General features: G+C 45.5%; 2 protein-coding genes across 2 annotated transcripts in view; one reads left to right on the top strand and one right to left on the bottom strand.

Annotated features, from left to right (window-relative positions):
• The window catches only part of LOC104899200 (long-chain-alcohol oxidase FAO2), a 74,652-nt gene extending 64,153 nt beyond the window's left edge, over nt 1–10,499 (bottom strand). The window contains exon 1 of the mRNA XM_010686350.4: nt 10,033–10,499. Coding sequence (XP_010684652.1) covers nt 10,033–10,263 — 231 coding nt within the window. The 5' untranslated portion in view covers nt 10,264–10,499. The remainder of the gene's footprint in view (nt 1–10,032) is intronic.
• Nucleotides 1,355–2,859, top strand: LOC130589590 (uncharacterized). The gene is made up of 3 exons (XM_057390908.1): nt 1,355–1,822; nt 1,887–2,312; nt 2,379–2,859. Exons 1-3 carry the CDS (start codon nt 1,454–1,456, stop codon nt 2,835–2,837), a joined length of 1,254 nt encoding a protein of 417 aa, XP_057246891.1. The 5' UTR covers nt 1,355–1,453; the 3' UTR covers nt 2,838–2,859.
• Nucleotides 10,500–13,597: the final 3,098 nt, after the last annotated feature.

Here is a 13,597-nt window from a genome sequence, read left to right as displayed (position 1 = left end):
TGACCGACCGGGTTCCGAATTGGACGGTGTTGCTCGGACAGGGGCTAACAAGCCCTGGAGAGACCGACCAGATTTTCCCTAGCACTTAGCAAACTTGGCTAAGTGAAGGGTGTGAGTAGAGACCTGGTCGGATGGGGTGATGGAGCCCCAACTTGACCGACCGGTGCTGCATTGACGCTTGTAAAGCCCGAGAGGGTGGCTTTGAGCTAGCCCAGTGGCCTGCCACATGGCGCTTCTCAGCTGGGTATTGGAGTTGGATGGAACTTTCTGGAAATTTTGACGTTTCATCTTCCATTGGCCATGTGGAGGCACCTGATAGGTTGGTGGAGAGACGCGTCCCGAGGCGCGCCTATATATTTGTACGGAGAGGAGAGAGAATTCATTTGTGCAAAATCTTCTAAAAAATTCTTCACTTTCTCTCTCTAAAAGCTCTCGCTTCTCCTAAGTTTCTGCAATTTCTCCGGTTTCCGTCGTCCGACCAGGTACGCTCTTGCTTTTTTAGTTTAATTTCGCTTTTTCTTTTCAATAACCTCGGCCGACTCCCTTGTCAATACAATAATGGGAGAATCGTCCGAGTCGGTGACACCTCCGACCTCACCTCCCTACAATCGGTTCGAGGAGGTGAGGGGGATGGGAATAACGTTGGTGTCGACCTTAATAAGTTGCCCCGACCCCTCGGCCGTTCCTGACGCGGTTCTGCTTCCGAGCCCCTCATCGTCACTAGAGGAAGAGGCCGAGGACGCTGTTCCCTTCCCTTGGGAAGTGTCCCTGGCCTTTTCTTCTAAAGCCAGTTACTTAGATAAATACCTTGCTGATGGTGTAGTGAGGGTGACGATGTCGGATAGCGAAGATGTGTCAACCTCTGGCCGACCGGAGTTTCCTGACCCGGATCCGAAGGGAGGACCGGGATCTAAGTTTCCGCTCCCTGCTATAATGAAGGCCATCCTTGAGGACCCGAGGGGGCAGGCTGCAAGGTTTCAGATAAGGGACCCATATATGCTTGTCCGACCAGAGGCCCATCATACCGTTCTCACTCCCCCTCCGGGCTGTACCGCGGTTTATTATAAATCCATGGAGATGGGACTCCGGTTTCCATTGACATCTTTTGTGAAGGAGCTCCTCAATGCCTATAATCTGTGTATAAGCCAAATCTCTCCGAACTCTTGGGGGAGTATCGTTGCTGTTCAGACAGTATGTGCCATGCTGAGCGTCCGACCAACCATTAGACTTTGGCGTAATATGTTCAAGCTGGTCGAGATGTCGGCTGGAGACAACGGTCCAGGTTGGTGGTATTTCCAGGCCCGACAGGGTACAAGGTAGTGCTCGACCTGCCCACGTCTCAAAAGGGCTTTAGGAGGGAGTTTGCCTTCGTGTTTTTGGAGGGGACTGGGGTATCCCCACAGTCCGACCGGATGTCGAGCCCAATCATGAACTTAATTTCAGGGTTCCGGAGATGTCCGAAGAGGAAGCCATTGCGGCCATTTACCTACAAACCGAGGCCCAAATTGTTCAAGGGGGGGAGGTTTATGTTGCCAGCAACTGGATACCGAGCTGCCGCTTGTTCAAGAGCGAGCACTTGCTGTCGGCGGTCGGGCTAAGCCGGACATTTCCCAGGGGTAATCGGCCGAGGGGGTTGTTTAACTTGTTTTTTGTTTGCACTTGCAATTTCTCATACTTGGTTGTTTTTGCAGCTTGCTCTTTGACACGTCTTTTGGAATCCGACCCGGAAATGGCTGAAAAGTTGAACTATGCGGCGATGAGGGCGGCCCAGCTCAAAGCTGAATTGAAGGCCAAGAAGATCGGAGTTCCCAACCCTCCAAAGGTACGTTTCGATTATGGCCGAGTACTTTTCTTGGTTATTCCGAGCTAACCTTGACACTTTGCAGGATCCGTCGAAGCCCAAAGCTTCGAAGAAAAGGAAGGAGCGGGATCCACAGAAGGTGGCCAAGTCCGAGAAGGCGCTGGCCAAGGCTCAGGAGGAAAAGGCTAAAAAAGCCAAGTCCGTTGAAGTTAATAGTCCCCGACCGGAGGAGCGGGCAGACAGGTCTGAGGGGACTCGGATTTCGGTCCACTCTGAGGACTTCCGACCGGTTCGGAGCCCTCAGTATACACCGGCTACCCCTCGCCATCATGATGACCCCGAGGAGCTCAACCTCGCGCTGGCCAAACCGTTTGCCGAATTGGATGCCCACGGGCTCGACACCCGCTGGATGAATGCGGTCGAGTGCCTGTACAGTCCCACCGACCGGGAGTACATTGCACAGTCCAGTGGCCCGGAGGAGACGAACGACCTCTTCCGCAGCTGGGTTGAGGTGAGCCCTTTTGCTTTTAACTTCGCGATTTTCTTGCCAAGTACTGAACCTTTTTTGTTATTGCAGTTTTCCGCTCGGCTGGTTAACGTGGCTCGGAATAAGGTGCACCTGGCCGACAAGGTCTCTGACTTGGAGACACGAGGCAAGAAGCACTACGAGGAGCTCCGCGCTGCTAAGGAGGGCCAAAGGATAGCTGAGGCCGACCTCGTCAACGCCAAACGCTGCATCGACCGGGACCAAAAGGACTTCAAGGCCGAGCGGGAGCAGTGGGAATTGGCTAAGCAGAAACTCATCAAGGAGAAAGATGAGGCGGTGATTGCCAAGACTGCTGCCGAAGCCCGAGTGGTGGAGGCGGAGAGCCAAATCACCCAGCTGCGATTCCAGCTTGCCGAGCTGGAGAAGGCTCCCACGACCGAGGACCAATGGTTTGCAGGTTGGAAGGAGACCAAGGCCTGCGAACTGTTCGTCAATGAGGTCGGCTCAACCGCCCAGCAAATGGGGGTAGATGGTGCCCTCAAAAGATGAAGCGGCCCTGGAGAGATCTCATCCTTCTCTTCCTGGTCCGAGGTCATGGGGAGCTACAACCTTTGAAGGAGGAGGATCAGGCCATACTCTCCGAGCTGCACATCGCCCTCTCGGATGATGATGATGATGATGATGATGCGGAGGCAGCTGAGAGGATCAAGGCCAAGGGGCCAGGTCTGAGGAGCACATGGGAGTACTAATGATCAGACCGACCCCCTGTAGCTTACCTTTCATTGTATTTTTCTTTTTGTTTCTAACTTGGTAGTACCAAGGTTTTAGGATGTACTATTCTAACTTTAATGAAAGTCTCTTTTATTTACCCGAGCACCTTTTATATTGTCGATTGCAATTTTTGCTTCAAGTATAGATTCTCAAAGTTTTGCTTGATAATGCTGGTCGGATTTAACTCGAACAATTTGATGAAACTGGTTAAGTTTAATTCGAACAGCTTGAAAGAAACTGGTTAAGTTTAATTCGAACAATTGAAATGACTGGTTAAGTCTTTTTATTATTTAGAAATGACTGGTTAAGTCTTACAGAAACGAGTGACTACATGCCATCGTCCAGTATCTCGCTATATGCCCCTAATTGCAATTGACTATACATAGTATTTCTTTAGGTTGTCCAGATTCCATGGCCGAGCAAGTGGTATGCCTTCAGGTTCTCGAGCTGAAATGTACCAGGCTTGATAACTTTGGTTACTTTGTAAGGACCATCCCAGTTGGCCCCTACTTGCCTTTCAGATGTGATAGCCCCGTAGCTTCGACTTTCCTGACCACCCAATCTCCGAGCTGGATCGGCCTTGCCTTGACTCGACGATTGAACTGCCGATTACTCTTTGCTTGTAGCGGATCGACCTTAACAATGAGTTGCCCCTTGTTTCTGGCAGCAGGTCGAGGTTGACAGGCTTTTCTTCTTCATTTTGCTCAAGTCATAAAAGGTGATCCGAGGCGATGGGATACCGACCTCTACGGGCAGTACTGCCTCACTACCATAGACCAGTCCGAACGGGGAGTGTCCCGTTGCTTCCTTTACCGTTGTCCGAGCAGACCACAAGACTCCAGGTAGGTCGTCCACCCAAGCCCCTTTGCTGCGTCAAGGGATTTTTTATCCCCTTGAGCACTATCTTATTAGCGCTTCAGCTTGGCCGTTAGTTTGTGGTCGGAGACACGCAGAGAACTGGTCTGTATTCCAAAACGGAACAATATTCCCGAGTTGGTCCACTGTTAAATTGCCGACCATTGTCCGAGACCAGGGCTCGGGGACCTCCAAACCTTGTGATTATGTTCCTCCAAATGAAGGCTTGGACTTGTTTGTCAGTGATGGAGGCAAGGGGTTCGGCTTCAGTCCACTTGGTGAAATAGTCTATGGCCACTATCAAGAACTTCCGCTGACCCGATGCTGGGGAATGGGCCGAGCAGGTCCATGCCCCATTTGTCAAATGGTAGAACTGCCTGAATTGGATTGAGGGGGGTAGCTGGGGATCTGGGAATATCCGAATGGATTTGGCAAGATGGACATCTTTCACCAATTCTTGTGCATCTGCCTTGAGGGTAGGCCAGTAATACCCACCTTAGAGCTTTTCCTGCTATGGTTCTCCCCCCTTGATGGCTACTACACGCCCCTTGGTGTATTTCCCTTAGGATGTAATTTCCTCTTCAGGGGTTACGCATTTCAGCAATGGGTGCGTGTATGACTTCTTGTAGAGCTGCTCGTCATGCCATAAGAACCAACCTGCTCGGTGCTTGATCCTTTCGGCTTCTTTGGCATCTGTTGGGAGGACTCCATCCCTTAAGTATCCGACCACCTCATCCATCCAAGTGGCCGTTCGGTCTAGAACCAGCTGTTCCTTGGCATTGATGCTGGGCTGGCGAAGCACCTCCCACATGATAGTCCGAGGAGCTGACCCCTCTGCTGAACTAGCCATACGAGCCAGGGCGTCGGCTTGCTGATTCTCCGACCTGGGTATGTGGCTGATGCGGAAATGGGAGAGTTTTTTGATGGACTCTTGTGCCTTAGCCAGATACATCTCATATTGTCCTCCTTGGCCTCGTACTCCCCGAGACCTGACCCTATAAGCTGTGAGTCTGATCGGGCCTCAATGGCCGTGGCTCCTGCAAGAATGCACAGCTGAAGTCCGAGGATGAGTGCCTCATATTCCGCTTCATTGTTCGACCCCAGGAACTCGAATTTGATTGCATACTCCATTTTTTCTCCGACCGGGGGCTTAAGCACTAGCCGCCCCACATCCTGACTTGGTGGAAGAGCCATCCACGTATAGCTCCCACTCTTCATTCTGGCCGACCGGGGCCGAGTTGTGCATTCAGTTATGAAGTCCGCCAAGGCTTGAGCTTTGATGGCCCTTCTGGGCTCATATTCCAGGCCAAATCAGCCAACTGGTCAGCCCAATCAGTCATCCGACTGGAGTGGTTCCTGCTTTCTATGACCTTGCGGAGAGGCTGTCCGGTAAGGACCTTGATTTGATGGGCTTGGAAGTATGGTTTCAGCTTTCTGCTTGCCATGACGAGGGCGAAGACCATCTTCTCCACCTCACTATATTTTGCTTCTGCCCCTCGGAAGGCATGGCTTATGAAGTAGACCGGGTGTTGCGTCCCTTCCCTTTCGGCTACCAGAACAGCACTTAGGGCGTATTCGGATACGGCCAAGTATACAAACAATGTTTCCCCCGGCAAGGGGGACATGAGCTTGGGAGAGTTGAAGATGAAGTTTGAGGGAGGCGAAGGCTTGCTCAGCTTCTTCGTCCCATTCGAACTCTTTTCTCTTAAGGGCCTTAAAAAGAATAGGCTCTTATCAGCCGACCGTGATAGGAACCGTCCAAGGGCAGCTAGACATCCGGTTAGGCGCTGCACTTCCCTGACGTTCCGGGGGGATTTCATTTCCAGAACTGCCTTGATCTTGTCGGGGTTGGCCTCAATACCCCTTTCATCTACCAGAAATCCGAGGCACTTACCCCCTTTCACTCCGAAGACGCACTTTTTGGTTGAGCATCATACGATACTTCCTAGTGTGCTCAGCGTCTCCCTCAGATCGTCTGGTGATCAGAGTGGGCCTTGCTTTTGACGATCATGTCGTCAACATACACCTCGATGTTCCGCCCAACTGATCACTGAAAATTTTATTAACTGTCCGCTGGTAGGTGGCTCCGGCATTTTTCAGTCCGAATGGCATCATTTTATAGCAGTATACCCCTTGCGGGGTGGTGAAAGCGGTATGAATCCGATCATGTTCCGCCATGGGAATTTGGTGATAGCCTGCATTAGCATCCATGAAGCTTAGAAGGCATGACCAGCTGTCGAATCGACTAACCTGTCTATTTTGGGCAGAGGATGGTTGTCTTTCGGACAGGCCTTGTTCAGGTCTGTGAAATCCACGCACATGCGCCAAGCCCGCTCGGCTTTTTCACCAATACCACGTTAGCCAGCCATTCCGAGTACTGGCATTCCTCAATGAATCCTGCCTCGAGCAGTTTTTTACCTCCCTGCGGCAGCTTTGCACCTTTCCGGACCTTGATGCCTTAGCTTTTGCTTGACCGGCTTGTACCCTCCTTAATGTTCAGCTCATGACACATAATTTTGGGGTCAAGCCCGGCATCTCTGAGGCCTCATAGGCGAACACGTCCTGGTATTCCCTGAGCACTTGCACACTTGTGCTCTTGTTTCTGGGTTTAGGGCCTTGCCCACTCTTACAGTCCGACCGGGTTCTGTCCCGATCTCTACTTCTTCGTCTTCCTCAGCTGGCTGAGGTCGTTCGTACTGTTTGGGGTTTTCTGTTATGTACACCCCCAAGTTCCTTGGTGAACTTTCTTCCCTTTTCCTCTTCTTCGAGTCCTCTTGGACGTCGATTCAGTTCTGCTCTTTAAGCTATTAACATAGCATTCTCGTCCAGCCTGCTGATCTCCCTGAATTTTTCCGACCTTCCCCTCATCTGTTTCGAACTGCATGAGGAGTTGGTACGTGGAGATAGCAGCTTTTGTTTTGTTCAGAGTGGGTCGTCCATTATTATGTTGTATGGGAGGGGATGTCGACCACTAGAAAGTCGATCGGTAGGCTTCTGCCTTTGCCTTTCTCTCCCATCCGAGTAGGGAGCTTTATCGATCCCACGGGTTGTACCGAGTTACCCCCGAAGCCTATGAGTGGCTGGTCGAGTGGTTGACATCCTCTTCGCTGTATTTCAGCTTTTTCAGGCATTCTAAAGTTATGATGTCAGCGGACGACCCACTATCAACCAAGACTCGCCTACCCGGGAGTTGGCTACCTTGAGCCGATGACCAGGGGTCATCATGGGGTACGCTGACGGTCGACTGGATTCCCCGAAGGTCATCACAGGACAGTCCGACCGGCTTGGTTTGACCTCGAGTACTTGGTGCTTGAGGTTTTGGAGATGAGCTTTCCTGGCTCGGCCGGTTAGGCCCCCGAAGCGAAGCCACCCGAGATGACCCCAATGTAGCCTTCAGTTCCCCACTATTGGACTGACCGACCTTCTGCTTCCCCTTCTCTTCATCGTGTGCTTGAGGTAGCGGTTCAGCTTCCCCTGGTCAGCTAGATTGTCCAACCCTTTCTTCAGTTCCCTACATCTTTTGTGGTATGACCACATTCCCGGTGGTCTCGCACCACTGGCTTTTGTCCCTCCGGTAAGCTGAGGTCCGGATGGGTTGGGGATTGGGCAGCATGGACTTGTGCTTGATGTCCAGGTATATTTCTCTTCTGTTTTTATTGAAACGAGGGTCGTTTCCATGATCAGTGAACCTATCCGACCTACCCCCTTTTCTGCTGTTTGGGCTGATCTCTTTGTTTCCTTCTTCCTTTCTCTTCTTACTTCCCTCTTCCGAGTGGCGGCAAATATCCGCCGCTTGGATGAATCTTTGAGCCTTTGCCATGGCCTCTGAGAAGGTTTTGACCTCACTTTCGCCAATGTCCATCTTAGCCGGCCAGGTTGTAATCCGGACATGAGAGCAGCAAAGGCCACAGCATCTTGCAGGTCGGATACCTTTAGGGACTCCTCATTGAATCTTTTTATGTAGTCGGCAAGACTTTCGTTTTTCTCTTGCTTGACCCCCATGAGGTGCAAGCTAGTTTTCTTCTGCCTCTTTCCGGCCACGAACTGTGGGTAAACATATCCTCGAGACAGTGAAGTCGGTGATGATTCCGCGGCAATTCTTGAAACCAATTCAGCGCGAGGCCTTTCAGTGTGGTAGGGAAGAACCGACACCATGTGGCCTCACAGCTGGTCTGCACACTCATCTGGGCCTTATACGTGGCCATATGATCTTCCGGGTCGGTTAGGCCCGCGAATGGTTCATAAGTGGCGTTTTGACTTTCCCTGGGTAGGGGTGTCAATAATTTCTCGGCTGAACGGGGTCATGAACTTGAGACTCCCGCTGCCGAGCTTTAGGTTTGGACTGAGCGGATCACCATGCCCCTCCGCTGAGCAGCCTTTCGATCTAGGAACTGACGGCATCATACCCCTGGCTCGGCGTTTCTCGTTAAGGAAATTCCGGCATCTCTGGCTTGCGACCAGGATTCCCCTTGGCGATTGGAGACATGCGTCTCCTCCCTTCGGAGAGCGCTTCCCGAGGGCCGACCTCTCGCCCGAGGAGGGCGTTCATCTTGCCGAGAGGGGCCTTTGAGACCGATTAAGCTCCCGAGCAGCTGACCTTTGCCGGTTAGGCTGGTCATGAAGTGGAGCGAGGGTTTCGCTCTTCCTATGAGAGGGCCTCTGAATGTTGTCTCACGTTGGGGAGGTTGAGCTGGTTATGCCCTTGCCCTTGCTGGAGAGTGGTCAGCATTTGCATAATGCTTTGTTGCAAGGTTTGTTGCAGCTGAGCTGCTATGAGTGCAATGTCAGCCGTGAGTAGAGGTTGGGGTTCAGCGCGTTGTATTTCCCGAGAGGGAGAAGGCTGAAGTTCCTGAGAGAGTTCCAGGTTAGGGTCCAATGTATGAACCGATGGGGATCTAGTCCGTGCTGACCTCCTTGGTTGGGGTGAGGGTTCCCTCTCAGTTTGGTTGGGTAGATCTGTTACGGGCGTTCTTGGAAGGTGCCATAGCTGACTAGCACTAAGGTCAAGTCCTGCTGAGCAGCAAGTGAGTCTTTCGAAGTGGTGGCGAAGTAACTTTTTGTACTGTCCCCACAGACGGCGCCAAACTGTTTCTGTCTAGAAATTAAGGTTAATGGTCTGTGCTGAACAAGTCCCTAAGTCCGAGCTGTGCTGGTTATCAATTCACCGGAAACCTGCAAAACACAGAAAAACTACCCCGGGGGTTGTTCCGGGATCGCCCCTCCGACGCTCAAGTCAGTTGATGATTGAGGTAGAGAGAGAGTCTAGAGTGAGAAGCTCAAGTTAGTTAGGTGAGTATTCAATACCTTTGCTTGATGGGACTAGAGGTATTTATAGTGGTGAGCATTTCCATAAAGTAGTGTGCTGGACATGACAGCTCACTTGGGGATTGGTGATACCTTTTCATTGGATGATTCTGGTGGGACCCACGATCCTTAGGTAGCGGTGCCACGTGGCATGATTTCCTTGGGAGGATTTAATGGGCCCAAACAGTATTTAAATAAAAATTATGAAAATTCTTACATTGAGATAAATATAACATGGCCATACTCAACTTGTTTTTCCTCATATAATCATGTAAGATAGCTTAACAAAGTTGATCAATGAAATAATACTGCCAAAAACAAAATCGTACAATTAAAAAAAGAATTATACGAGAAGATGGAGGAGTTGGTATTCGTCCTAAATTACAAAATATACTCTCCAATGAGAAAAAAAAGTGTCAAAATTCATCTTCATCAAAGCAAATGTATCAAATTTGAAGACAAACTCAAATTAACGCTTTCGCATGCATCAGGTGCAACTGTGCAAGACTAGCTTAAAAAAAAAATCACTATCCATGAATAGATATTCATACTTTCAATCGCATAATATATTGATTTTTATCACAAAAAATGACACTTGATTTGCTAGTTGTGTTCATCCAATCAAATAGGAGCCCCACTCAATATCAAATCTGATAATATAAAAAAAAACAAAAACAAAATATCTTACGTTTATCCAAATATCAGAAAATCCCAGAAAAATTACATAACAGCTGTTTCTTTGTATTTGTTTTCCAAATAAAATCGAATTTATAATGAGTACATTTATAGAAAAAGGAGGAGTAACAAAAGTTACCTCATCTGGAATAGGAGGCTGAGAGGCGGAGTTTCCGAAAAAGGAAAGAATCGAATTTTGAGGATGAAGAGAGAGAATTTGTTGTGTGACAGAAGTGTGTGGAAGAGAAGGAATAATAGTTTCACACATGGCAGTTAATGTTTGAATTTGAGATGATGAAAAGCCATGCTTGAAACTGTTGTCTTTATCTGATCTCTTATTTCCTCCTCTCAACAAAGGATGACAATTCATATTCACAGGGGACTTTGTTGTTGTTGTTGTTGATGCAGCTTGCTTTGTTTTGTCTTTCTTCGCTCTTTGAATTTGTGTTTCAGTTTCGCACTTAATAGGACTTTAGGAGTAATGGTTTTGACAAAATAAGGAAATTCACCTTTTGATCTAACGGGAGGGGAGATTGGAGAAGCCTTTATATGTGTTTGGTTTTTTCCCTCGTTTCGGATACAGATTCCAAGGGTGACGTTAGCCTCTTATAATTTAGAGGCCTAAACTGTATACAACTCTGCAACTACTTTTGCTGAGCACTGTGATACACATATTACCCGAAGTGGGCCAATTGCCTAATCGTAGAGACACGCTCCTCACTTTGCGTACAGCCAGTCAGCCAGATGTTATAGCCTTATAGGTATTCAAAGAGGTGGCAAAAAGGTCGCATGGGTTGGATCATTTCGGATCTCGTCATATTAAGGTTGACTTGGGTATGTTGGGGTTGTGTTGGTCTCGGGTTCATGGAATTTTGGGTCCGATCGAACACGAGTTTGATGACTCGAGTCAACATCGACTAAAACGAGTCTGATCAATTTGGTAAGATCGTTTTTCTTTCTATAACAAGTAAATAAAACACATACTCACCGGTATAAAGTTAGGGTGTGTTCTCTTCAACTTAAAAAATTAAGTTTCAAGTCCAATAAGTACAGATAAGTTGCAATCAGGTCCAACCAGGGCAACAAGGTCCAATCAGGTCTAATAAGGTGCAATAAGTTCCAATCAGGTGCAATAAGGTCCAATCAGGTCTAATAAGGTCCAATCAGGTGCAATAAGTTTCAATCAGGTCCAATAAGGTCCAAATTGTCAATGTTCAATTAACATATGTATTATTGTCCAATATTTTATTATTCATATCACTATTAAGTGATTATGTTATTATTAGAATTTTAATTAAAGTACCACAATGATTATATAGTATTATACTTGTATTATTGTCTATTATTTTATTATTCATATTATTATTAGCTGATTATGTTATTATTAGAATTTTTTATTAAAGCACCACAATGTATACTATTATACTTGTATTATTTCTATTATTTGATTATTCATATTACTATTAGCTGATTATATTATTATTAAAAAATATTATAATCATGGTCAAATAAGGTTAACAATAATAATCATTATAATTACAATATTTTGCAATTCGTCTTTGAATAACTAGAGATAACATGTTTTCGTTACCAATAACAATGAAAGATATAAATGTTATCAATTGATTGCTTCATTATCATCACCAGAGTATATTTCTTCATCGGAGTATTTTTCTTCATCGGAGTATCTTTCTTCATCGGAGAATTAATGAGTTATACTACTTTAGTCATAAATTTTTCATATGTGCCAATTTCTTACTTGTCAGCAATAAATATTAATCAACTTTTGATTTTCTACTAGTGCTTTATGAAATCAAAATAAGACTATTAGATATAATAGTGGTGAAAGTTATGTATAGGCAAATATATAAATAGTAAAAAAAATTTTGTTAAATTATTTATCATAAAAGATAATTAATAATAATTATTTTTTTAAAGGACGATTTTTAATAATTATTACTTCATAATAAATTTTGAGGGGTAGTATTTACGTTAGGGGTAATATTTATGTTATTACTCGTCAATTTTTTTGTTTAATAAGGTCAAATAAGTTTCAATCAGGTCCAATAAGGTCTAATAAGTTTCAATCAGGTCCAATAAGGTCTAATAAGTTTCAATCATGGCCAATAAGGTCTAATGAGTTTCAATCAGGTCCAATAAGTTCCAATCAGGTTCAATCAGGTCCAATAAGTTGAATCAAGTTCAATCAAGTTTAATAAGTTCCAATCAGTTAAGTTCAGGTTCAATAAGTTCAGTTCAGATAAGTTAGATAAGTTCAGGGCCAATAAGTTGAAGAGAACGCACCCTTAATCAGTTAACTAGAATAGTTCCATTTTCTTACAAAAAAAATCAAATTAAATTATTTTACCTAGGTTAATATGTTGGATTGATGGGGTCGTCACAGTCATGTGATTTTTAGACTTTGCTGCAAATTATAAACTTTTTTTGTTTCTTCATTTATTTCTATTTGGTTGTTGAAATTATTTCCTAAAATAATTTAAATTCATTTTATAAATGTTCGTGAATATATTGCGTTATTATTTTCGGGTTGGGTTCGGTCAATAATTTTGGGTCAATTCGGTTCGGGTTGTTTTCGGATACAAGTCATATCCGAGTGTTGGTTCTTACGGGTAGGTATCGAGTTGGTTCGGATTATTTCGGGTTTCAGTTTAGTTTTGGTTGTCGTGTCTCAAGTCTGGCATTTCGGGTCGGGTATAGGGTACGAGTATGTTTTGCTAACTCTAGGTACTCTCTCCGTCTCATACAGATTGGCTATTGTCATTTTGTTAATTTATTAAGAGTTGTAGAAAGTACAATAAATTTATACGGATCATGTCACCTAATAAGAAAACAAGTCAATCTTTTAGGGACAAACTGTAGAGGAAAGCGAGGAGATAGGAAATGGATATAATAACTCATAACTCACAAACGTTGAGCCACACTATTATTGTTGTTTCTCAAAACAATTTATCTCCCTCCAAAATAAACATTTTTACTCCATCTGTCCTAAAATTAATTTTCTCTATTTTACTCTATATCAATTTCGAGACATATTTTCCTTGCTTTTTATCTGAGTTTGGATCTATATCTATCCAAATCTTTATTAACCACCCTTCAATCCATAAACGACTCAAATGTAGGCTACATCAAATTTTAGGACAAGCGGATTACTATTGAGTAGGCGTCTAAGAAATCAGTTAAGTTAAGTTTCGATATTATACGAGTCAGGTGATTTTGAGTTCGGGTTAAACAACACTGGTTCAATACCCAAAGTATTCGGGTTCAAATGAACAAAACATGTTCAAAGATTTTGAGGTGCACTTAATTCAATTTGATATCTACATAATTTTGTCTCAATGAAATATGCAAAGTATAGTATATCATCACAAATAGCCAATCATATTAACTAGTTATTCATGGCCAATTTCCTAATACATGATACATTTTGGCAAAGGTGATCCGTTGGAGAAGTTCGTAATATAGAAGGGTTGTTACTTGGAAAACCGATGAGATAATTGAAGGAATTCCCTGAGATTGGGATAGAAATAAGGTTAAACTAGAATAAGGATATGACGCAAGAACGATCTGACTATAAAGTCATTCAAAACTTGATCGAAGAATTGGCAAGCAAAATGGAGGTTTAGCTTTTGGAGTTGCTTTGATGTGCTCCCGTGAATACATGCTCTTTTCGGAGTGCACGATAG

Source organism: Beta vulgaris, chromosome 7 (genome assembly GCF_026745355.1).
Source record: "Beta vulgaris subsp. vulgaris cultivar EL10 chromosome 7, EL10.2, whole genome shotgun sequence".
Taxonomy (NCBI): domain Eukaryota; kingdom Viridiplantae; phylum Streptophyta; class Magnoliopsida; order Caryophyllales; family Amaranthaceae; genus Beta; species Beta vulgaris.
Note: the sequence above shows the minus strand (reverse complement) of the source record. Positions and strands in the feature narration are given on the sequence as shown.

Excerpts from the sequence above, each read along its gene's own strand:
- LOC130589590 (XM_057390908.1), top strand. The coding sequence starts at position 1,454 with ATGTCCGAAGAGGAAGCCATTGCGGCCATTTACCTACAAACCGAGGCC. Across the intron at positions 1,823-1,886 it reads GAGTTCCCAACCCTCCAAAG|GATCCGTCGAAGCCCAAAGC; the intron begins GTACGTTTCGAT and ends GACACTTTGCAG. Across the intron at positions 2,313-2,378 it reads TCTTCCGCAGCTGGGTTGAG|TTTTCCGCTCGGCTGGTTAA; the intron begins GTGAGCCCTTTT and ends TTGTTATTGCAG.